The 24387-nt window shown below is 39.1% G+C and overlaps 1 protein-coding gene across 7 annotated transcripts in view; it reads right to left on the bottom strand.

Moving 5' to 3' along the window:
- PATJ (PATJ crumbs cell polarity complex component) overlaps nucleotides 1-24387 on the bottom strand; it is a 169536-nt gene that overhangs the window by 135927 nt on the left and 9222 nt on the right. For all 7 annotated transcript variants that reach the window (XM_068140752.1, XM_068140751.1, XM_068140754.1 and 4 more), the window contains exons 6-15: nucleotides 22400-22598; nucleotides 20597-20725; nucleotides 18351-18563; nucleotides 14296-14398; nucleotides 12540-12628; nucleotides 11282-11420; nucleotides 10848-10982; nucleotides 5685-5761; nucleotides 2766-2822; nucleotides 1381-1515 (exon numbers count right to left, since the gene is read on the bottom strand). In XM_068140752.1, the coding sequence (XP_067996853.1) occupies nucleotides 1381-1515; nucleotides 2766-2822; nucleotides 5685-5761; nucleotides 10848-10982; nucleotides 11282-11420; nucleotides 12540-12628; nucleotides 14296-14398; nucleotides 18351-18563; nucleotides 20597-20725; nucleotides 22400-22598 (1276 nt within the window). The remainder of the gene's footprint in view (nucleotides 1-1380; nucleotides 1516-2765; nucleotides 2823-5684; nucleotides 5762-10847; nucleotides 10983-11281; nucleotides 11421-12539; nucleotides 12629-14295; nucleotides 14399-18350; nucleotides 18564-20596; nucleotides 20726-22399; nucleotides 22599-24387) is intronic.

The raw sequence follows: 24387 nt of genomic DNA, 5'->3' as shown, positions 1-24387 counted from the left end.
CCAATTCTGTTCCCGTTAATGTCAATTAAATGTTCTTTGCATCCACTCTAAAAAAACGTTCTAATTAAAAATATTCCACAAAGAGCAGATATTTAATAGGAAATTAATGTGTTTTCATTTGCAGGCTCAGATACTGATAGACAGACATATACATGCACACACAAAATTGGTAATTTTTTTATGCTGTCAAACACTTTTCCTGAGCATAAAGCTCTGGTCTGATAACATCGAAGTTGCCCAAATGCCTCTTTATATATATTTAAACAAAGTGATATACTAGCTCATACACACAAATGTCTTTCAACACTCAACAAGCAAGCCATAATACATAACAGGAACCACTATTCCTCAGATTGTTGTAAATCTTTTTAGGACTGACAAATATTAAGAAAGATTAGCCACCAGAAAGGGTAATGTCAAATTGGTCGAAGACTGAGCTAAAGGACTAGAGGTAAAAATGCCTTCAACACAAATATTATCTGTTAAAACATTTATCTCTGTTAAACATCTATCAAAACATTTATCTATGCATGCATCTCCGTTAAAATATCTTGTTAAAACATTCCAACCATGAAGTCACTAAGAGGTCACAGGAATTTGACATTTTGTCCATAAAGGAGAAATGAAACAGAGAAGAAAATTAATTGGACTTCCAAAGCATTACTCCTGCTGCTTCCAGAACCAGCTCTTGAATACAACCACTGCACAACACAGAAGTCAAACTAGAATTTAACGGAAGCATTTTTAAGAAGGCTAAGCAAACAGGATGTATATCTATTTGGAATGAGTAGAGAGGAAGGCCACAAAGATGATCCAAGGCCTGGTGCACCTCTGCTATAAGGACAGGCTGAGGCAGCTGTGGTTGTTCAGCCTGGAGAAGAGATGGATCCAGGGGAACAAACGAATTGCCTTCCCATACCTGAAGGGATCCCGCAGGAAGGCTGGAGAGGGACTTTTCGTAAGGGTGTGTAGAGACAGGACAAGGGGAATGGTTTGAAGCCGAGGGAGAGTAGGTTTAGACTGAATCTTTGGAAGAAGTTCTTCAGTATGAGGGTGCTGAGACTCTGGAATGGGCTGCCCAGGGAAGTTGTGGATGCCTCCTCCCTAGCAGTGTTCAAGGCCAGGATGGATGAGGCCTTGGGCTACCAAGTCTATTTGAAAGGTGTCTCTGCCCATGGCAGAGAGGTTGGAGGACATGATCTCTAAGGTCCCTTCCAACCTAAACCATTCTATGATTCTGTGATTCCTTTTGTCTTCTTGTTGTTTTCGTTTTTGTTTTTTTTTTTTTTAAATTGTTGTTGGTTTATTTTTCCCCCCATTTTTGTTTGAGGTTTTGCTGTTGATTTGTTTGTATGTTTGGTTTGTTTTCTTTTGTTTTACCTCCAGAAGTTCATCCTCCACTTGCAGAAGACCAAGCGTTGCAGCTGGACCATCTGAAGCAATTGATGATATATAATGATGTCCATCAAATGTGTCAAGCTCAACTCCTAATCTCAAAGTGTGGATGGGTAAGAGCTGCCAAGAGATAAGTGTGGCTGAGAGTTAAACTAAGCACAAGTAAGATGATTAAAACTCCATATTGTCATTCTCTGCCTTACAGCACAAGTATCCATAATTTCTCCATACAAACTGTCTGCACAAATAAAATTGGCCAGCCTGTCTTTCGGGGAAATAAGCAATTTGAACTATATTTTAAATAAGGTTGTTATACTGGGGGGAAAAAAAAAAGTCTACCCTACCCAAAAGTTGAGTTTCCACAAAACTGAAAGAAATTCCATAATTCCACAGAAACTCATCCCAAGATCTGCCTTATTCTCTTAGGAGCTGCACTACTTTGGAGGCAAGAAAAAAGATCCATGAAGTGTCCTCTGCTAATAATACTAGAATCCTTGTTTCCGCAAGGTGAAATCATTGATTTTGTGTTAGCCTCTTCCCAGAGGGTCTCCTTAAATTGGAATTTTCCTCTAGGGAGCCTCCAACCAGTAGCGTCTTAGGTCTGCAGTATAAAACTGATATGCTACCCAGTCAAGACAGCAAAGTTGTAGGAACTTGGAGAGAAGAGATGATCAGCAGCATCTGCTCCTTCAGTTTTGTCACTTTCTGGGGTTTTATTACTTAGGTTGAAACACCAGCTATCCCAGTTTCAACTTAATTCTGGATGTTCAAGTAAAAGGAGCAATCCATTAATCCTCAACATTCCATCACACCTACATCTGATTTTACATACTTTCTCAACTGAGACATCCCAACAAGTATTTATAAAAGCATCACCTCCACAACCCCCTTACACACAGCATTAACATACATATCTTGAAAATCAAAGAAGACTGAAATTAATTTCAGCTCTGATCATTTTGATTAAAGGATCTCCCTTTCCCTGAGCCAGGATCACTACAGCAAGCTCATTCAGCAGTTTTGACCTCTGCTCCATTCTGTACTGGCTTTCAACAACTGAATTTCAATACATTTAAATACCTCAAAATTTGAGGCTTATACCCATGGTTTGATTTTTGCATTCATTTGATTTGTTGTTTGTTTGTTGTGGTTTTTTTTCTATTTTGGGTTGTGTGTGTGCATGTTCATTTGCTCATATGCTAACAAAGAGGTGCTAGACCACTCCAGAATACCGGCACCCTTTTCCTGGAAAAGTCAGAGCCACAAACCCACTAAATTTCTGAAATACATAAATCTGGAATTGTGTCCTTCCCTCCTGGTATCACCCTGCCAACATATACCATGAAGGAAACCATGATCTAGGGTCATACCTTTGAGTACTTCTGGAGCTCTGCATCATCTGTAATGGGCATATCCACATTCACAACCTGAAAAAGTTGTACATCACAACATTTGTCAATAGCGGGACAAAAAAAGACTACCAGAATGATGAATTCTAGTAAAAATGAAGGGGGAGGGGAAGAAAGAAAAAGAAACTGTACTGAAGCAAAGTCACATTGATGCAAAGCAATTTAAAATAAGTGTTAGAAAAATCTTCCAGAGGAATGTGGTGATTATATTCTATTAGCAGATTCCAATATTATCCTATTCCCAAAGCAAAGTGCCTGTTTTATTCAAGTTCAGTAATCTTGCATAAGCACAAAATGCCATTATATTTGACACAAATGCCCAAAGTGACTTGCTAGTCAAAATTCGAAAAGCATGATAGCTGCAGTTAGCACTTCAGTCATCTGACATCCAAACTAAACCACCAGCTTCTGCATCACGTTTCTAACACGGCTGGAAATACATGAGTTTAATTGCCAAATGTGAATGCAACGTGAATTAGTTACAACACTAACAAAAAGTCCCCTCAGTATATCTTAATTTTTCTAATATTCATAAAATAACTATGCTTACCTTCCCCCCACCTCCGCCATGCTATTCTTTAATATAATTTATCTTGAAAGTAAACCTCAGAAGGTTATTTACTCTGATTTTAAATGTAATAAGACAAGATCTTAGGCAATGCATGGATTGGAGTTTGGGGCACTTGAGTATGTTTAGGAGGATTCTTTCCCTTGTTAGCTTTGGAATATATCTATCCTTGAAAACAAACAAACAACCCCAGGTAACTGGAGGCTCTTTTGGAAATTTCTAGCTTAGCAAAGTATTTACAAAACAACACTGAGCTTCAGCTTTTGCTTTTGGCTTATTTTTAAACAGGGCTTCCAGCATCTTGTTTTCCAGTGCCTAGGGTATTTTTCCCAACAGAGAATCTATTTCATGTCCATTCAGTTGTGACTAAATGAATCTGTGACTAATAATTCCTCAACTTGACGGCCCACGCTTAGGTACCTGGCAACAAACACCACACAGATACCACCCTCCCCATGCAGACTTCCTGGGTATTTCTTTATTTCAGCAGGACCTCAGCTCCTTCCACTGCTACCACAAAGAATTAGCAACACAGAAACAATGAGTGACACCAAACCCTCTTCCAACAGCTATTTCCTCTGGAAATAAAAACTTCTGAGAGAATACCAAAATGCACAGGCACCCTCAGGGTGACTTTCTACAAGCTGAGTGTAGGAGTGAGGACAGTGTGAGGCAGGGACTGCACCATCAGGCTGAAATCAGACATTGAGGTGCTGGAGTGTGTCCAGAGAAGAGCAACGAGGCTGGTGAGGGATTTGGAAGGCATCATACAAGGAGCTGGGGCTGTTGAGTCTGGAGAAGAGAAAGCTAAGCAGAGATCTTGCTGCTCTCTACAACTACCTGAAATGAGGTTTTAGTAAGGTTGGTTTGGTCTCTTCTCCCACGGACAAGAGGAAATGGGTTTAAGTTGGGCCAGGGGAGGTTTAGATTAGGCATTAGGAAAAAGCTCCTTCACTGGGAGAGGGGTGAAGTGTTGGAACAGGCTGCCCAGCAAGGTGGTGGTGTTTCCATTCCTGAAGGTGTTCAAGAAGCTGTAGCTGTGGCACTTCAGGACATGGTTTAGTAGTCATGGGAGTTGGGTATGGTTGGATCTTAAAGGTCTTTTCCAGCCTTAGTGATTCTATGATACTGAAGGCATCCAGACAAGACTATAGGTAGGTACAGACAACGAGAGCCAGAATAACCTAAGAATTACTTTCAAATGAGATGCTACAGCAGTTTTATTCTATTATTTAAAAGGACCAATCGTTAACATTTTCACTCCTGGCATTTTACTGACAGCAGCTGAAGAATTAGAAAGGAACGGTTTCATGAACTAAGCAGGTTCTTGTCCTCTGTGGGAAGTGTGATAGTGCTAAGGGGGAAGTAATATCAGACTCTTGAAATGCAAGGATGGGAATACCAAGCAACTGAAGTGGGCAGCCAAACAGATTTATTGCATCATGTACATAATCTTACACGAACTTCAGATCTTAAAGGAGTGCTAATGGAAAGAAGAGAAGCAAGTTTCTCAAGGCAATTCTTACAGCTACTTTAAATCTTCCAGCGAGTGACTGGAGCAACGCCTACTCCAAGTAGTAAAAATAAGTGTCTCTAAATCAACTGGACAAGCATCTCAAAGACAAACAGGGCATTTTCGTGGTGATGGTGAGAATTTTTTAAGTCTTCAGGAAAAGCCCTGTCTGGAGTCTTTTATCTGTACTCACTGGCTAAGACAGCACTGAAAAGCAGTAGTGAATTATAAGTTCAGTCAGCTCCTTACGACAATTCATCAAAACAATCTTTTACTTGGCAATTACTTAATGTGAAGTGAAGAAATATCTAATAGACACTGGCACCACAAAGTTGCACTACTGTGAATTACTTCCTCCTTTCCCAGCACATTTGATAATCATTCTTTCATTCTCCTAATAAAATTTTAGGATACTTTGTGAAACGTAGGAGCTCTTTGCTGAGCCTTTTTTTCCCAGCACACAATAAAATAAATAGATCATAAATGAAATCATAAAAATACCACATATTTTAAGTGGCTGCTGTGATGCAGATTTAAAAGGTCAGTTGATTTTCTTAAGTCACTCTTCCTGTCTTGTATCTGTATAACAATACTATCTATATAAACATCATAAAAGAAAACCCCAACTCATCATAACACTCCTATATTTTAGCCTTGGTGTTAAGGGAAACAAAATTCAATGTTACTGATCTGTTCCAAACACTAAACTGTTCTATAAACAGGCTGTAATGCTAAGTTCACAGATCTGTAATTTAAAGAAATAACACACATGACTGTAGTTTATTGAAAGATAACATACCATAATTTCATATTCAGGTCCCAGCAGGTTTTGCCACTTGGATTTCAGCTCATGTGCTGGAGGGAGTGGGACTCTTCCTAGAAATAAAAGTGAATATTACATTTACAAGTGTATTGTACATTCAGAAGTGCATTTACTTCAAAATACTTCAATAAAAACTCATTGTAAACAAAAGATTATAAGTAATAAACCCAAAAAGGAAAGTGCATTAAGCTGGATCTATATCACACAGTGCAAATCAAAAATGTCTTTCTTAGGAAAACAATGCAAAATGTCAGCTACTGCTAACATGTGATTTATTCAGCTGAGAAGCAGAAGAGGTGATGCTTGCACTGATGAGATGCAAGTTCTGCACCATATAGTACTGTAAATAAATCATTCTTTCAGGCTGCAAAACAAATTTCACACGACTTCATAATTTGTTGCTATAAAAACTGCTTGCCACTCCAGGGAAGCATCGTCTCCCACCAGAATGAACCCCCTTAAGAAGTAAAACACCTGACAAGATATTGCTGTTATCAAGGGGCTGTGTCAGCACAATGCAGTTACAGACTTTATTTATACATTTGGCAGGTATAAAGGCTTGTCTAGTTTAATTAGGCCAGTAAGTAACATGAGCTTTAATATAAACTCCAGTTCTAAACCAGTCTTCCATGGGAACTTGGCTATCTTGACATTTATATCTTTTCAGCTTTCTTACTTATGCAACCAAGGCAGTATTACATTCATGTAAGACAATTTGACAGAGCTAGACAGCATAAAATGACTGGCTGCCCTGCATTTGACCTCATCCAGAAGCTCAGTGCACATATAAAGTTCCAAGGTGAAGCAATGTTTAACTGGTAAGAATCAAGCTCTAAAGCAAATTCCATCTAGCAGCTACAGCAGCAGCAACTGAGGGCTGAATTACCCAAAACTGTTTTTTTGCCCCCCACCCTGAGTGACTGTTACAGTTTGTCAGATGCCTAGACAAGGCACAGACCACTTAGTATTGCTGATGTGTCGTGCTGAAATTTAGAATGTAAATCACAACCTCACATTTTGCACACAAACTAGCGAGTCAAATATCTCGAGGGGGGAATTCTGATGACACCAAGAGAAGCTCAGACCCTACCAACTAGCAAAAGCCAGCACAAAGGGGATGTCAAGCTGCCTCTGCTTTCAACACCTTTGTAGACTGCAAAGATGAAACATGAGCTTTTCAGACAATCCTCATTACATCATTCATAACTTTGAAGTTTTTCCGCTCATTAAAAGCAAAGATTTCAGATAACTTACACAGCCACATAACTAATCACTGTATCTCTTCCACTCACTTTCTGTCATGCCAGACAGGCAAATTGTCTAATCTGCACCGAGAAATCACACCCCTCAGAGCCTAACGACTTAGATTTCACTTGGAAATATTCGGAGTACCTTTAACCCACAGGCTCAGGGAGATATGGATATTCAAGGATTCCAGCAATTCAGATAATTATTTTCTATCACCAAAAAGAAACTCCATCAAGAACAAAAACTTCTAAGTACAACCCACAGTTCTCTCTGTAATACATTAACTCCACAAACCAGGAAAGACAAAATGTCCCAAAATCCTCAGCTCTGTGTTAAGGTTTATTCCTTCCATTGAAATTTCACAGAAGTGTCTAAGAAGTTGCTGTTTTGAGCTTTGCAATCAGTCTTGTGAGGCTTATCACTGTATGTACCTCCTAACTGTAGCAAAATCAGAACACCAACACATTGTTCTGCTCCCTCTCTTTGCAGAAATACTTTAGTCTCCTTTTCTGCTGTTACAAAGTTACAGCATGAACACACAGGACCTAAACACCTGGTGCAGCCAAATACGGATTTTAAGGTTCACCAGGAGTAATAAATCTCAGGGTCAAACTCCAAGTTCAGCTTAGTAACTGTAAGCTGTGTTCAGGTGGCTGCATACAGATTTTTTTGTCACTTCCCAAACACATTACCAAAATCTGAGTTGTTCAGAGCAGGTGCTAATGTATGTCCCCATTTGAAGTTTCCCCCTTCCTTTCTTTCAAACATCCTTTGAAGTCTTTGCTGGTAACTTCCCCAGAGCTGTGGAAAAGTTGGCTGGAGGGATTTCAATTAAGTACATTCAATTCCAATGACAGCGCCCAATTCACATTAAATTCCCCTTCCCCCTACCCAACAGATTCTTCTACACGGCAGCTAATAGGAAGTTTCTTTCTAATCTCTCATCCAGCTGGATTTCTCATGTCCTGGGATACATACCACATCTTCTATAACATGCAAGGCCCCAGAAGTGAAAACACTTCCCAGGGACAGCCTCCATTAGCAACAACTTCCAGTGTATTTAGTCCATCCTTCTGCCTGCACTTCATACAGTTTTACATTTCTAATTAGCAAGAAACAAGAATAAATCACAAGTGTATTGTAAAAATAATCTTTCTGGGTCAAAATTCCCAGCATCTTCAAAACTAAGACCTTTTTTTCTTGCAATTTCCTCCTGCTTTCACAAACTTACTCTAGAAGGATGTGTACTGTACTCTAGTGCACTTCATTAATGCACTGACTTTATCTGCTTTACTATGGATATATTTTTCCAGCCATCTTTAAAGTGCCTGACTAGCATCATCATATCTTTTGGGTTCTGAGTACTGCTGCAAGGCAAAAGAAAGCAGTTCTGCCCAGTCTGCAGTCTTGCAGATGCAGCTGTGAAGTTAATTGCCTCTAGTCTGCTAGCAGAAAGTTTCAGGCCTTGTGCACACAGCATCCTAAACCACGCTGCCCTTGTAACAGAACTGCTTCAGCATTGCTTTGCCTGGCCAGAATTATTATTTAATACCTCTCCAGGAAACACAATTTAATAAGAATTTCACACAACTGGACTTAAAGGGAAGTAATACATATTTTATGAAACATACCTTTTACATTAAACTTCTAAAAGCATTTCCAGAGTTTAGTCAGAGCCTTAAATTAACAGTATTTACTTTAGCACCACTATAATGAAGTGCCAATCACCCTGTCCAAAACAAGCACCTATCTTTGGAATTTAAAGTTGGCCATTAAATTCTATGCCAAGGTGAAATCTTAGACCCCGTATTTCAGCAAGAGTAAAATTTGCAACCAGGTATTTTAAGACTTTTTAAGAGAGATACACACACACTTCATAGCTGTACAAAGCTTTTGCAGAACCCTGTAACTTAAAGCAGTTTTCTCACTGTGAAAAAGCCCAGTTTAAGCTTGCAGTGATACTTGCTTACCACTGCATGCCATCCTGCTGAGTTTGTTACTCCCTCCCCAAGCCATGCCCCTTGCATCATCCTGCTGGCCCATGGAGGATCAGCACTGCTAGATGGTATCACAGGCAGCATCCAACTGCAAGCAAACAATATCTGCACCACGCTCTGCAGAGCTCTAAAGAAGGGGATTATGAGACTAGAACTGAAGGGGAGTCACTCATACATACAACTTGGTTACACGTTTCTGAAGCTATGGGCTGTGGTGTACTTATGGGGAGGCAGTGGATCCACATCAAAGCAGCACACTCCCAAACTACGAAAGGGATCAAGAATAGTATGATTTTCAGCAGAACAGGGCTCACTAAAGCATATTTAGATAACATACCTTAAATCTAACAGAGTTTGGTAACTTTAAGCCAGGTAAAAGCAATTTTAGTTCTTGGCATAAACCAATCCTGGCATTGATATCCCGTATTTGTACAGCACTAGGTATTATGTAACAGATTCCTCACAAAGTTCTCTTTGCATCAGGGCAGACATCTGCAGCATGTGACGTGAGATAACCCAACCATGAGCAGTCAGGAACTGACTGCAGAGATACTGTTCGCTTCAGTAGAAAAAGACAATACTGCATGCATAGAAAGTCCCACAGTAAAAAAAGGACTGGCCAAGTGACACAGGACAGCATATGTTGCCCTTTTCTAGCCTCTGTCATAGCAAGTGGAAGTCCTCCCAGCTCTTTTGCCCTTAACTATATCCCTTTGCTAAATCTGTAAGTTATTCATCTACAGTAACTATAAATCAGTATAAGCTTTTCAGCTCATGCAGCTAAAACAATGCTTTGATAACCTCACATCTCAGCTACTCAATCACCTCTGTTTTGGCTTCTTATTTCTGGGAATATGCAAAAGTCACAACAAAGGATGTCTGGTTACAAGGCTTGGACGGAAAAGTAAACCAGAATGGAACACAGGAACTGCTACATTTCTCTCGTTTCCAGGTTGTCTTTAATGCTGACAGATCTTCCACAATCACGGCAAAATTGTTATTCATTGACAGCCGTAATTTAGAATCCTCTATTACATCTACATATCTTAGAAACTACAAGGCATAAGGATAATTTATGCTGACTTTAACACAAGCTGTAGAAATTCATCCAGAAGTTCCTGTAGAAGAGCCCAGAAATCTGTAGGAAATTGAAGGATGCCTTCTGGAAAGATCTCCAACCTTGATTCAGAAGTCAGCTAAAACCCAAAGCAAGCCATGCCAGCTTTGTGAACTGTCCCTGTGTCCAACGGCCTTTGCTGTTAAAAAACACTTGCCTAATCTGAACTCTTTCAACCCTGGAAAAAACATGAAATACTTCCTCTTGGCTTCTATTTCCAAAGATAAAAGTGATAAGAAGGCAAATCAGGAACAGTGAATCCAGATTTGCCAAATAACTGACCAATCCGACTGCCAAAAGGGACATGTGGATGAAGAGCGTGAGACACCTCAGCTTTACCAAAGATTTTGACACCATTTACATCAGCATTCTCATTTGGAAACTGAGGAAGTATGAGTTTCATGACTCCTAAACAAGCAGAAAACTAGAGGGATTACTGGGATCAAAGACAGCAATAACTAATGGCTTGACAGCCAGTTATGAAAGTCAGCAGCTACAAGGACTTATACAATACAGTATCTTCACCAGTGACTTCCATGAGGAGACAGAATGCACTCTCAACAAACCTGTGGCAAGTGCTAAATTTTAGGGATAGGATTGGATAGAAGAGTTGATAGACCCAACAGAGAGAGACTTTTTATTCAGGCTCCTCCGAAGAAAAGCTATTGTATTACAAAAGCTAAAGACGGAGTAAACCGCAACAGGCCATCAGTATTGAAAATGGATTAAAGACAATTCTAAAGGCCCCAAAGAGACACTGCAAGATATCCTATCCACCTGTGTTATGTAGAGTCTGCTTCCTGTCATTTTGAAGATTATCCTTCTGTTCTTGGTTTTCCTCATTCTTAGTGTCCACACTAGTTTCAGGCCCTACAACTCCAGGGAACGTAAAGGTTGGAACAGTTGGCTGCACTGTGAAAACAGATGAAAAAAATAAATCACATGCTGCAAAATATATGAAGTAGGAAGATCATTAACTACTCTTTATTTTTTTTGGCTACACATGAGTTTTGCACTCAATTTTGCTGAATCCCTCATTTCTGTTTCTTTCCATTTCTCCTCAAGTATTTCATTTTCTACAGTGTGCCCCTTACAGAATGCAGGGTCATGTGGTATCTAAACCTAATTGTTAAGTTAGGTTAACTGTAAATGGAGAGAAAAATAAAATTAGTTGCTGAAAAAAATAATAAAAATACAATAAAAAAGATTACCTTTATCTGAAGGTCCTTCTGAAGAAATAGTGGAAGAAGATTTCCTTCTAAGCAAGGTAAGGCGCACAATCTGTCCTGTATTACGCAATGCCTCTACCACTTCTTGGTTGGTATAATCCTGTATGTTAACTCCATCAACCTAAACCAAGCAATCCACATCAAGATAACAGTAATCACATTACCTTCTTAGGCTGCATCATACACTGTAAGCAGCATTCACGTTATTTTGTGCAGAAATTACAGGGTTACTCACCCAAGACAGTAGTGTTTGCAAAACAATCTCATTAAATCAGTTACATCTCACTAATTAGATGACATTTTCAAAATGCAGTTTTAAAAGGAAAAACAACAGTAATTTCTTCTGTCTTCATGAAGCAACCACAAAACAGAATTTACTTCTCTGATATAAATATGCACTGAGTTCCCTCTAAAATAGATTTGCTTGAGGACTACTGTGGATGATGCTGCCCAGCAAAAGTAGTCAACCTAGAATTCAGTTCATTAGAACCATTGGTCTTCTCATGGATTTCACACATGCCCCACACAAGCCCATATAGGTAACTCATGCAATCCACTCTGAAAGCCAAATCCTTACATTAATTCTCAAATACTTTAATTTACACCCCAAATACTATGTTAGATCATGCATCAACAGCAGCTTTATGTGCAGCTTTGCAGGAGAAAGCACAGGGTTGTATCAATTTTTGCCCTCACAAAAGGAGAAGCTGACTCTGGAAGGTCTGGCATAGCACATTTTAGAAGTTATTTAAAATCATATCTCCATAAATATTATCTCTTAAAACAAAAAGACTGTGTAATTCATTCCTCCTTGAATGTAAAATTGGCCATTATTCAATTCACTGTTATGCAGTGGGTTTTAATTTTCTACAAATAAAGCTTGGGTCTTAACCACACTCAAATCCCATTCAGTTCAAACAGAAGCTGATGCTGCTCATCTTTACTTCAGACCAAAAGCCAAGATACTTCACTCTGGAATAATCCAAATGCTTTCCTCTTCCATAGTTAACTCCTATTTATTACTATTTTGAATATAAAATCATATTTTAACCACAGCAAGCCAAAGCTCATTCCTGTTACAAACCTATGCAAACAAATAGGAGCCACCAAATTATTTCCTCTGCAACAGAAGGAGATTTAATTAGTTTTAGAAAGTCTTTATTACATTTTTCTTTTAACACTGAGATGTGTAATGAAGTCATTCTTCTACAACAAAATATAAGCAGACTATTTTACTTACAGCAACAATTTTGTCATAAACGTGGATTTGGCCATTGTAGTCAGCAGCACTACCAGGTATTATATTTTTCACGAAAATCCCTGAAGGTTCTGTTGGCAGGGGGAGGAGCAGAAGAGAAACAAGTCCATTAACCTAATTTGTTTCGTTTCTTAGTATGATTTTTAATTACAGTCTTTTTTCACACACCACTTCTGGCCAAAAAGCTATGATTCTGTAAACCGGCAATATTTCAAGTTACCACTCACACAGCTTGACACAGGATCTCTGGTGGAAAAAACCCAGAGCAGACACCACCACCTCTACACCGACCTCAAAATATTTCACTTAAAACGTCTCACAGAAGGCCACCTCTTCAATGCTCCTCGTGCTTACCCAGGCTTTAAACCACAATCACTTAAATCCATGCTGCATTTGATTTCAATAGGACTATCTAAGCTAAAAGTAAAGTATGTGCTTAAGTACTTTGATCAGGACTTCAAGCATCTTACAGCTAAAGAATTTAGTACTTTAAATCTTAATGAAATAGGGTTTTTCGTTTTAAAAAAAGAAAAAATGAGAAACCAGGAAACCAGAAAAGCTGTCCTTTGTCATGCTTGATGTTAGGTTATTAATTCAAATTTCTAGTTAGAACACAGAAATAAAACAGGCCCAAAAGTCCAGTTAAAAAACCAAAATCCAATCATGAGCTGGAATAGTAACCCTTCTCTTTCACAAAATCCTCCCCGACATGAGATGCTGCTCTGTAACTCCAGTCAAGCTTGACACTTCATCCTTCCTTTCCCGGGCACTAAGCTTCCTCATTCACCTGACCAACATGGTTTGTCCATGTCTTTTCCCATTGTGTGGCACATGCTCCTCCCCAACCCTTTTCACAGTGCTCAGGGCAGTGGCCTGGGATTCCTGATCAGCAGCACAAGAGGATCTTCTAAGAATGAAGAGGGCTAGTGAGCAACTGGTCTGTGGTGACAGGTTGGACTCAATCTTTGAGGTCTCTTCCAACCTTGGTGATACTGTGATACTATGAACTCCACCTGCCTCACCTTCCCAGACCACATTCTTCAGTCTTATGAGGAAGGGGAGTGATAAAAAGTACTACCCCTTTGTGTAAAACTGCATAATCAGTTGATTCAATTTTAAAGATGTTATCATTTGTGGAACCAATATTTGAAAGCTGAGTAAACAGTATTAATTTAAAGATGATTCAGAAAAAAACACAACTGAGTCTGCATCCCATATCCTAGCTCAGCTACACTAACCTGTTTGGCCAACTCCAAGACCTCATCTTGTGAAGATGGCATACACATCAAGCACAGCAAAGCTGCATGTTGAGCCATCATGTACATATTGAATGTGCCATTCAGAAGTTAATGCAAACTCCAGGGACATCCCATACTCTGGTTTTGAAATTCTTCTTAAAATGTGCTATCTGAACTGTGCTGTATACCACAGGTGCCAAGGACTCCATAACCTCTCTGGGCAGCCTACAGCAGGGCTCTCTCACTCTCATAATAGAGAAATGCCTCCTTGTGTTGAGGTGGAGCCTCCTTTGTTCCAGCTTGTACCCATTGTTCCTTGTCCTATCACTGGGCACCACCACGAAGAGCTTGGCATCTTCACCCCTCAGACATTCACAAACATTGATAAGATTCCCCTCTCAGCCTTCTCTTCTCCAGACTATACAACCCCTCCTCCCCATAGTATAAAGGGTGTATGAGAAGTCCCTAACCTAGACTTTACCACGTCCTGTAGAACTCACCCATATCACTTGTGCCAGCATATCCAACGATTGTTATCCCCAGGCTCTGCCCATTCTTCTTTATAAGTTCAACATCGTAAGTCTCAAAAAGATTGGTATCATCCTAGAAGTAAAGCACAAGACAGTATAAAACAACTCATCAGTTCACAGCTCTGTTACAAGACTGAAGACTAATAAAGACGTTCAGAAGCGAGTAGGGATTTTGATTTTAGGAGGAAAATATTTTCATATTTGCAAGAGAAATACGTAAGGTTTGCCATCCAAAGTTATCAGCTGTTGTTAAATTTCTTTCATTATACTTTCTCCACATAACTGCCCAAGGTATAATATTTACATCTTATGGAAAACAGAGGTTTTCATCATCCCTTTCCCTTTGGATTCCACTGTCACTCGTAACAACACCTCAATTAATTCACAAGACAAGAGAAACCCTGGAAGTGCTCAGAACTTCTCTCCCTTTTACGTTAGTCCTGATAAACAGTGTGATGAATCCACTTGGCCAAGCTTTTGCTACTGGATAGTTTAAAAAGCATGAAAACCTGCTATAAATACACAGAGTTATCATACCACACATTTCTGACAGAAAAATTGATGCTTATGTCTCCTTGTTATCACCTACTAAGAAAGCAAGGGGCAGAAGGAAAGGGTTCTCTAAACAGAGACAGGCTTGATGCCCTGAAATGAAAGAGATCACATGTATACAGAGTAGGCACACCTCTACTACAGAAGCAGCTGCTTATTTAAATGCAAACATGGGAGATTAGAAAGGTGTTTGAGCTTATTGATTGTTTTGATGCTAGATCCCAAACCACAAAATCGTTTCAAAAGTCAGCCTTCCCACACATCAGCTTACTGAGTTTGACAGGATCCTGGTCAGATCTGAATGCCACCAAAGGGCAAAGAGCACTGGAAGCCTCCAGGTTGTCCAAGGCAAAGGGGAGCAAGAGACTCCTTAGAAATAATTTTCACTAAATGCAAACTAAAACCTAACAGAGGAAATGCATTTGCAAATGTTTTATTGTTTAAGTCATTAGATGGCTTCTCCTGACAAATGGTATTTAGAAAGAGAAGCACATAACAAACCTGTAACAAGCAAAGGGTTTGGAGAATGATTACCAAGCCACTAGGTAAAATGATCTGACCTTCAACTGGGAAAGTGCAGGGAAAAAGGGTTCATAAAAAGCTGGCCTCAGTATCTCTCCGCAACTCTGATACATACAAATCAAAAGCGCACAACAGAGTTTAGACAGAACACACCAAAGGCATTGGTGGTACCAAAGAGGAAAACCAACCCAGCACATAGATCTGAGATTGCAAAAGATTAAGATACATAAAGTTGTTTAGTTTTAGTAATCGGATACAGCCAAAGAGATCAAAAAGAAGGTCTGTTCTCTTTAGTGTGAGGTAACAGAAGGAAGGGAAACGGCCAGAAATTGTGCCAGCAAAGGTTTGGGTTGGATATTAGGAAAAAATTCTTTCCTGTATGAGTGGTTAGGCATTGGAACAGCCTGCTCAGAGAGGTGGTGGTGGAGTTCACGAAATGTGTGGACATGGCACTTGGGGACATGGTTTAATGGCCTTGGTGGTCTCAATTTGACAGTTGGGCTTTTCCAACTGAAACAGTTCTACGATTCTACGATGAGAGCAAGATCTGTTAAAGTGATGAAATCAAGAGGGATGGTGTCACTGCCAACAACAAAAAATGGGCCAAGAAACTGGAAAACATTTTGTAAGAGTGATAAAAAGAGAAGTTTAATCAAATGCTTACAATGTATCAGCTTTGGAAGGACCTGTATTAAAACCCAGCTCAAAGTTACAGCTGTATCCATTTTACTTTTTGCTGGGGGGAAAAAAAAAATTAAAAAAAATCAATAGGCACCTATCTCCTTATCTCACACACATCCCTCCACTAGCCAACTCATCCAACTCATTAAATGCTTCCAACTCTCTTGCTCCATAAGATGCCGATGGAGATGAAGATAAGTTTTGATGCTCTGTCACTTATCTTTAGGAGAGGGAACTAAACCAGTAAATATGCCTATAGAAACATCTGAAAAGGAGCTAAGGCCCTGTGAATCCTGCTGTTTTGACAAAAATCCTTCATAGTCAGTACTCCATCACTACAGATATTTTCTCTAAGCAAAGTTACTGGTAGAATATGAAACTGTACAAACGGAGTTTGGAAAATTCAGAGTCCTAATACAGTCAGCAGCAGTAGGCTGCTAAGATTGCCGTCGCTAACTTGGACAGCACAGATAATATGGGGGTTTGTGCCCATACACAGACAAATACTTTCAGTTATTCTCTACTACAGGAAATTTCAAGGAGCTAAAATATGAATATTAAACTGAAAAAAAGTGCAAACCAAACACCAATGTCCCCCCAAACAAGCAAAGAATAAAACCCCCACCTCCCAACAAAACCCCAAAACAACAAACAAACAAGCTTTTCTGCTGGTTTGTGAAATAGACAAGGAAAATGTTTTCCATTCCTAAGCTCACAGGTGGTGAAAGCACTTAGAAAACAGAGAGAAATTAGATTAGAGGAAAGAACCCGTTGTAAGTCAGACATGAACAGAAAGGTGGAGCATTAAAATCATCATTAACAGATATATTCAGATTTGCCATTATTTTTGACTTCAGCAAATCTCTCAAGAATCAGCAAGAGGAGCTTCCTCAAATTTAAATACAAAGGCACCAGGTAGTTCAGAAAACAATAGCTGACATTCAGAAAGAAGTAGATTAAATTGAACCTGAACTTATTTCCCCCCCCTTCTGCACAACATAGCAAGAATAAGGAGGATGCTGAAAAGACATCCACAAGGAATAACATTTTAGAAAGGGTGTAGCATCTACAGTGCCAGGTGTTGATTAGTGACAAACAGGCCTGCCTCTTGGAAGCAGGGAAGGGAATTTTTGTGAAGAAATAAAACATACAAGGCCTTAGAAAACATAGGACAGCCAGCAAAGTACCACCTCATAGCAATGCTGATTCTCTAGGAAAGCCTTTTTCTCCAGAGTAGGTATGCCCACTTTTAAAAGTCTAACCATAGGTACACAGATTGCCCTCTCCCATCTCTCTGCCACTCGGTGTTTCCTATTACACCAATCCCTCTACTGAGAGGAGAAGCTTGAGAAGGACCCAAAAGACTTGACTGACAGCTTCAGGCTCATTTTCCTGAGAGACAGAAGACATGAAGCTAATGGGTGTCTTTGCAACGACTATATCCAGTAAGCGACAAGGTGAGTTTGTAACTCTATGACTGCTAGTCTGACCTTTAAAGATGGTGCTTCAAAAAAATAAATAAAATAGCTGCTTGCACTCATGTTCAAGAAACTTGACAAGAAAGAAAAGGCTACTCAGATTCTACACCTAAATCTAAGCAGCACAGTAGTAGCAGATGGTACACAAGCACAGCTTTGTTTATGTTTCGAGACCTACTGTACACTTAGTGTAGCATTTGTTGATTTTAATTACTCAAAACTGAAGAGAATGCCTTCAAAAACAAGAGACTTTGATATGACCATGATAAGATTTGCTAAAACAAGTTTCAAAATTTTTAGATATATTTCCTATCACAGACAGTAGCGTAGACTATGAAAACATTGCACTTCTGTTTCATAAAAAGATGATTGAGCTGAATAATTCTGGTGTGGCCATAGCGCTCTGGATTTCAGACTAGGGAAAATTCACAGGCAAGTTTGAAATCCACTTACAAATGATTGATTAGTAAAAATATAACGAGCTAAGGAGAACTGAAACTACCATTTATTGATAACTCTGATGGACTTGGTAATTAAATTACCCGCACTGAAATAAATTCTGCAAAGATGGTCATTCCAATGCCAAGATTATTGGTATTAATAACCTACAGGAAAAAGGGAAAATTATAGAAGGAAGGGCTGCAATAATGACCACTTAAATGCACACATATGATATCTAGAAACTCAAAAGAGAAAAAGCACTCTAGGTCTCAACACCACCCTGTTCTCCTCCTTTCTGATCACAAGCCACAAACACACTTAAAATGTCATAAGCAGACACCAGATACTTACATTTCCATTTTGAAAGGAACGTAATGTACTGACTGGCCAGCTCACAGGAGTTGGTGGAGTCTCCATAATTCCACATTTTGGGTCTCTTGCAACAATCAACCTAACAGAGTTCCCACAGTTCCGCAGCACTTGGGCAACTTGTTCACTGGTCATTCCCTGCACGTTGGTCCCTCCGATCTGCAGGATGTGATCTCCTGTCTGAAGCCTCCCATCCTTCAAATAGAAACAAAGTAAAATTTTTCCAGTCTATACAGAAAATATCTTTTTCACCACAAAATTGAAACTGTTGACAGACAACTTCATGGCCATGGGAGCCAGTGCGAGAAAATACCATAGAACTGACCACCATGGCAACATATTCAATAATTCCAGGAAGTGTTTGCACAACCACACACTTTTTTTTCCACAGCAGTCAACTGTGGCAAATCAACCTTTCAAACCATGACTAAGATACACCAGTTGAACAACACCACTCCTGAAACAGTGTATATTTCCCTCATTTAGAAGAAAAGAGCAGCAATGTCTTATGTTCCCACAATTGGAGAGGAGTTAGAATAAAAAGCACAGTGTTTTGATTTAGGACTTGAAAAGGCTCTCCCTAGGACATAGGGAAAATCTCCTTTCCTTTGAGGGTGCCAGAAACCTGGCTCAGGCTGCCCAGAGAGGCTGTGGAGCCTCCTTCTCTGGACAGATTCCAAACCTGCCTGGACATTGTGATCCTGTGCTGCTGTGGATAACCCTGCTTTAGCAAGGGGGTTGGACTTAGATGATCTCCAGAGGTCCCTTCCAACCTCTGCCATGCTGGGATTACAGAATCACACAAAACGTCCAGTTGGAAGAGACCTCAAAGATCATCCAAGTCCAACCCTCAACCCAGTAGAGAAGGTTCTGTGGCATTTAGAGCTTTTCCTAATGCTTTTATATTAGCCTGTCAAATTTTTCTCATCTGACTAGCTCCAACTCAAGTGAGTAAATCCACTGAAGGTAACAAGACTCCATACAAACTATTTTTTAGATGATGATTGTGATTGATGACCTACATCCTTTCTATTATAAGCAAGCATTCGTAGGATCAAACTCTCAGCTGGTATTGATCTGCACAGTTCCACCACCTTAGGTGCATTGATTTATACATCAGTCATAGCAGATATTCCCAGAACTAACTCAAACTCATTTGCAAACTCATCCAATTTTAACATATATACGTGCTCATTATTTCACATGTTCTTAATGATGTCTCATTCACCTGAGAATGATGTGGTGAGTTCTTAACTTACATGCTTCATTCATAGCCAAAGCACTTCATTCCTTACAGCAAAACAGGTGTTCCACAATAATTAAATAAATACTCATTTATACATGACAGGTTCAGAGGGAGGCAGTCAAGCAAAAGCCAACCAAGCAAAAGCCAACATTTTCCAGTATCTCAGAATCCCCAGTTTTCATTTCCACCCTATGCTACAGGAATCACTTTAGACCCTCTCTCTCATGTGTTACTAGATCTTGTCTGCATGGGTTCCAGACCTCAAATATCTTGACTAGTTGTGACCAAGTTCACACTAAAAATCCAAACCTGTTTTGCTATTACATGCGCTTTACTCCTGAAATGTAGCTACACGTAGCACTGAGTGGTTAAAGATTAGCAACTAAAGTTTCAAACTCTGCCTGTGCCACTTTAAAAGATATTAGTAACTTCAAAGGGTTTTGCATGAACCCTAAGTGTCTCCTTGAACTGGTCAGACCACAAAACAGGCATCAAAATCCACTCAAAACAGGACATCTTCAATCTATAAACCAAATTATTGCAATGCAATTTCTGCAACAGGGAAGATTCTCCTGCCTGACAAGTCATTTGGAGAGTTTGTCCCTACAGAAGCTGCCAAATTCTAGATAGAATATGAAAATTCATTAAGAATATTCATGTCCCCTCCAAGACTGACCAAAGGCTGAACGTACTGAAAATATTAGAAGGGTACAGGACTTTTTTTAGAATTTCTGCATCTGTAACAATGTTCTAAAAGCCAAAGAGTGTCTGAGAAACAATTTAATTCCTATCAGGCACTGACTTTTCCCTCAATCATACCTTCAACATATTTACTTATAAAGTATATGTTGGCATTCAGACTTTGATGCTATCAGTTTCCTTTTGTTTCAGCATATTAGCTTATTTTAAGGCTTTATTTTTGTCCAAAACAGTTAATTATACTTTACAATCAAACAAGAAGTGACATAATATAACAAATTACCCGATCTGCTAATCCCCCAGGAAGAATTGTTCTTACAACTACTCCACTCAACTTCCCTCCTACAATTCCAAAGCCTAATCCCGAACCATCGTTAATCAGCTCAACCTCTTCAACGTGGCCCCAGTGAATCTGCAAATAATAAAAACAGGAGATTTTAATTTCAGTCAATCTTTTAATGTTTCTCACTTTCACATGTCCCAGGAATGAGCAGAATTAATCAGAGCAATTTTCTCTCTCTGCCCCACATATTGGAGATCTGTTGGATTTGGTTCAGTCGGCTTCATTTCCTTATAAATACGCAGTGGGATTTCTCATCTGTTTTTTTAAACATACATTTTGTCCTTCACTTTCAGGCTAACAGGATACTAGGAAAAAAATGCCTAAGAAAAAAGCAATTTTAAAGATTTTCTTGCCAAAATGAAAACTATCCTTTTAGTTTTTCATAAATCAAGACTACTGCAAACAACAGAGAAAAACAGAGGCAAGGAGCTTGCACTGGCCTCATTTTCACTTCGTGTTGCCCAAATTCCTACTTCTGCTATTTCAGTTACACACTCTAAGCATCCCCCAGTATTCACTGAATTAATAGTGTGGTACAATATTCTGTCACACTGAAGGGGAAGCATGTTTCTAAGCTACGCTGTACCATGACCTTATGTTCTACAAGACAATCTGAAAATAACAAAGCTGTTAAGCAACTCAAACCCAGCCAATGTTTCTGTCAGATTAATATCTCATCGAAACCAAAATGGAGCAAAGTAGGCAGATTTAAGCCTTCTGTGAATAAAGGATTTATTAGCATACTGAAATTCTTTGCCAAAGCCAGTTAAATATCATAAAAGAAGTTTAAAGATCCCCTGTAGAGATATATATTTGTATTTTATTTTGTTAGTCTGTTCAGCACAGATCTTTCAATGAAAAAGCAGTTAAAGTTTAATTCTTTAAAATTTTCAGTGCAATAAACAATATTGATTACCCACTAAAACCTTCAGATTTCACTAGCTCTGTAATAATCATGAGGGAAATAATTACTGAGAATAAGGACAATCACTTCACTTAACCAGATTTTCAGCAAAACCTGCTAACGTAATAAATTAAGACTCCAATATTGCAAACCCCGGATTTAGGTGTGCAGTTTGACCAAATTCAGTCAAGCCACCTGGACCATATGGTTTGAACACAGATGGAAGTTCAGCCCCAGCTTATTACACGTCCCAGTGACAATATCTCCTTGTTCAAGAAAACAAAAGGCTCCTCAATCAATGAAATTTGCAGATAAAAAAAAAATCCCCTGATAAATAAACAGGGATTGAGAGGTTCTTTGACAGACACTTTTTGTTTGTTTTTAAGACAAAGACAAGGCTTTTTCCTTTGAGCAGTTTAAGTTTAAATGGGTTGGGATATTTCAAGCAGTGCTCACGATAGGTTATGTTTACACTCTTCTAAGATGTAATCAGAGCACCTTTAATTGCTGAGCACAAGGAGGTTTCAGCTGAGTATACTCATAAAATGCTTTCAGCCAGCCTATGCTGAACAGACCCTGCTGCTAAAAATATGTTGATCTACTAAAGCTTCTGCTATCCCATAAAAACCCAGGATCTATTTTACAACAACTTTATGCAGCTTTGCTATGGAAGCCTTATACTTATTGCATGATCAGTCTAAATGAAATGTCATCACAGAAAATCTGATTAAAAGAACAAAATCCCTAAATGTAAAGCTTGCTAAAACAAACACTTCCAGCCACAAAAAAATACCCAGCATAGTTCAAAATCTGATTTTGACAGTATTACAACAACTCACAGTCTCAGGTGGATTTATATCACTTAATAAGACAGCCGAAGTTCTGCTGTTTCCTTGAAGTGGCTCCCTAGCAACAACCAGATGTAGAGATCCTGTGGCTTGCTGGAGGAGGGCAATAGCGTGCTGATGGGAAATGTTCTGATCCAATGGGGTGCAATTAATGGCCAGTATGTGGTCATTTTCCTTCAGTCTTTGATCCCTGAACAAAACATTAAAAGCAATTTTCAGACGCAGTGCAGTGACTTCACAACAGGCTCATGTAATTGAAATATGAACATGCAAAACACACAGCTATGCAAGGTTAAGTATTTAGATATTAAAACAAATCTGCTTATCAGACTCTCTTCACCCACATACAAACTGCACACAATCCACACTGTACTGAGCTGCCCAGCCAGATTTTGTTCCAACTCTATCAGCATACAGAAATTTGCTTTATTGTTTCCTTTGCTTCTATTCAAAATTCAATTAAATCCTCTCATCCTTTCCTGATGATGCTGGAGAGCAGAAAAAAACTTGGGGTTTTAGGGATACAATGAACTAGAAACTATCGTGATTACGTTTAGCTCCACATGATAAGATCTCTAAGCACCTACAGTTCAGGCTGTGATATGGGTTTGTGTCATTACTTAACCTAAAGACAGATAAGCTGCATATTTATATTTGACTCAAAATTTACAGCACCAAACTTCAGAGAGCAAACCTTCTTCAGGCAATACACAGTTCAACTTATACCATAAGAGAACCTAAATTTCACAGTTAATTCACCCATAGTGATTAATTTAGGTTTGTGACAGGAGAGAAGCCATCACTCATCTCCTTTGTTAAATATTCATTCTGAGCACAAGACCAAACTGTTACATAGACCGACACTGCTTTCAAAGCTCTGTAGGAATCAAAAAAAAAAAAAGCCTCCAGGAGATCTTGTCTCAGAAGCAAAATGGGAATCATGCTGGGGAAATTTATAAACTCCTAACCAATATAACTGCACATCTTAACTAACGCATTTGAAACTTCCTCTTTATTGTGCCATGTTTAAGATGTTTCTCAGAAATCACTTTCTTCAAGCACTAACCATATTTCAGATTCTCTCAAAGAAAGTGAGCAGCAGGTCATCAAATCCTAAAGTGAGACATTCACCCTCCTTTGACATCCGGATCAGTCCATCTGTCTCCACTTTGAAAGAGCCTAATATGCTTTTCTTTAAGAGTTCTCTGGTGTGTTCTCTGTGGGCCCATAGCCATTATCATTCCAACCTCTCCCCACTCTTTTTGTCATCCTGTGTTGGCACTTCCTGACATGTGTTATTTAAAAAGTGACACCAATGACTTGAAATCTAGACACATTTTCTTGAAACATAATTCCAAGCACTGCATTTGTCTCATGCCAGCTCTTGTGGTTTTACAATCACATTTTATTTTTAAAGGACTGCTCTGTCTTTTGTTGTTGGGTGAAAACCCACAGACAATACGGGGAGAAACTGCCTGAAGCCTTGATTCTATGATGACATCTGTGCATGGATCTGTCAGGAGGACTGGATCTAAATTTACACAGGAAACAAACAGTAAAACTAACTATAAATAGGACATTGTCATAGGCACATAAATAATGAAACAAGGAGGAGGGGGGGATGTGAAGATCTTTCAGGGACACAATGCCTAAAAATCCAGACAGAGCCTAATTTTTATTTCCCTTCTATTCTTTTCTGGGTTTTCTTTTGTTTTTTAATCAGTACTGAAGAGTCTCTAAAGTGAGTCATAATTTCTGGAAATTCCATTTATGAATGGCTTGGATATTTAATACTCTTCTGAAAATCTGATCCTCAAAACATGAGTCCATTCAGTTGAAAAGCCAGAATTCAAGATACCACTAAGAAAATATCCCACCAGATAACCCAGACAAAGGTGTCAGTCTGACAGAGTTTGCAGCATGCAAGTTGTGACTTTTCCCTTTGTGGAAATACTGTAATTTTAAAGTACAATTATAAA

The sequence above is a fragment of the Melanerpes formicivorus genome, unplaced genomic scaffold (assembly GCF_026170545.1).
Source record: "Melanerpes formicivorus ecotype bairdi unplaced genomic scaffold, bMelFor1.0.p_v2 SCAF_7, whole genome shotgun sequence".
Classification (NCBI taxonomy): domain Eukaryota; kingdom Metazoa; phylum Chordata; class Aves; order Piciformes; family Picidae; genus Melanerpes; species Melanerpes formicivorus.
This window is presented reverse-complemented; position numbering and strand designations above follow the sequence as displayed.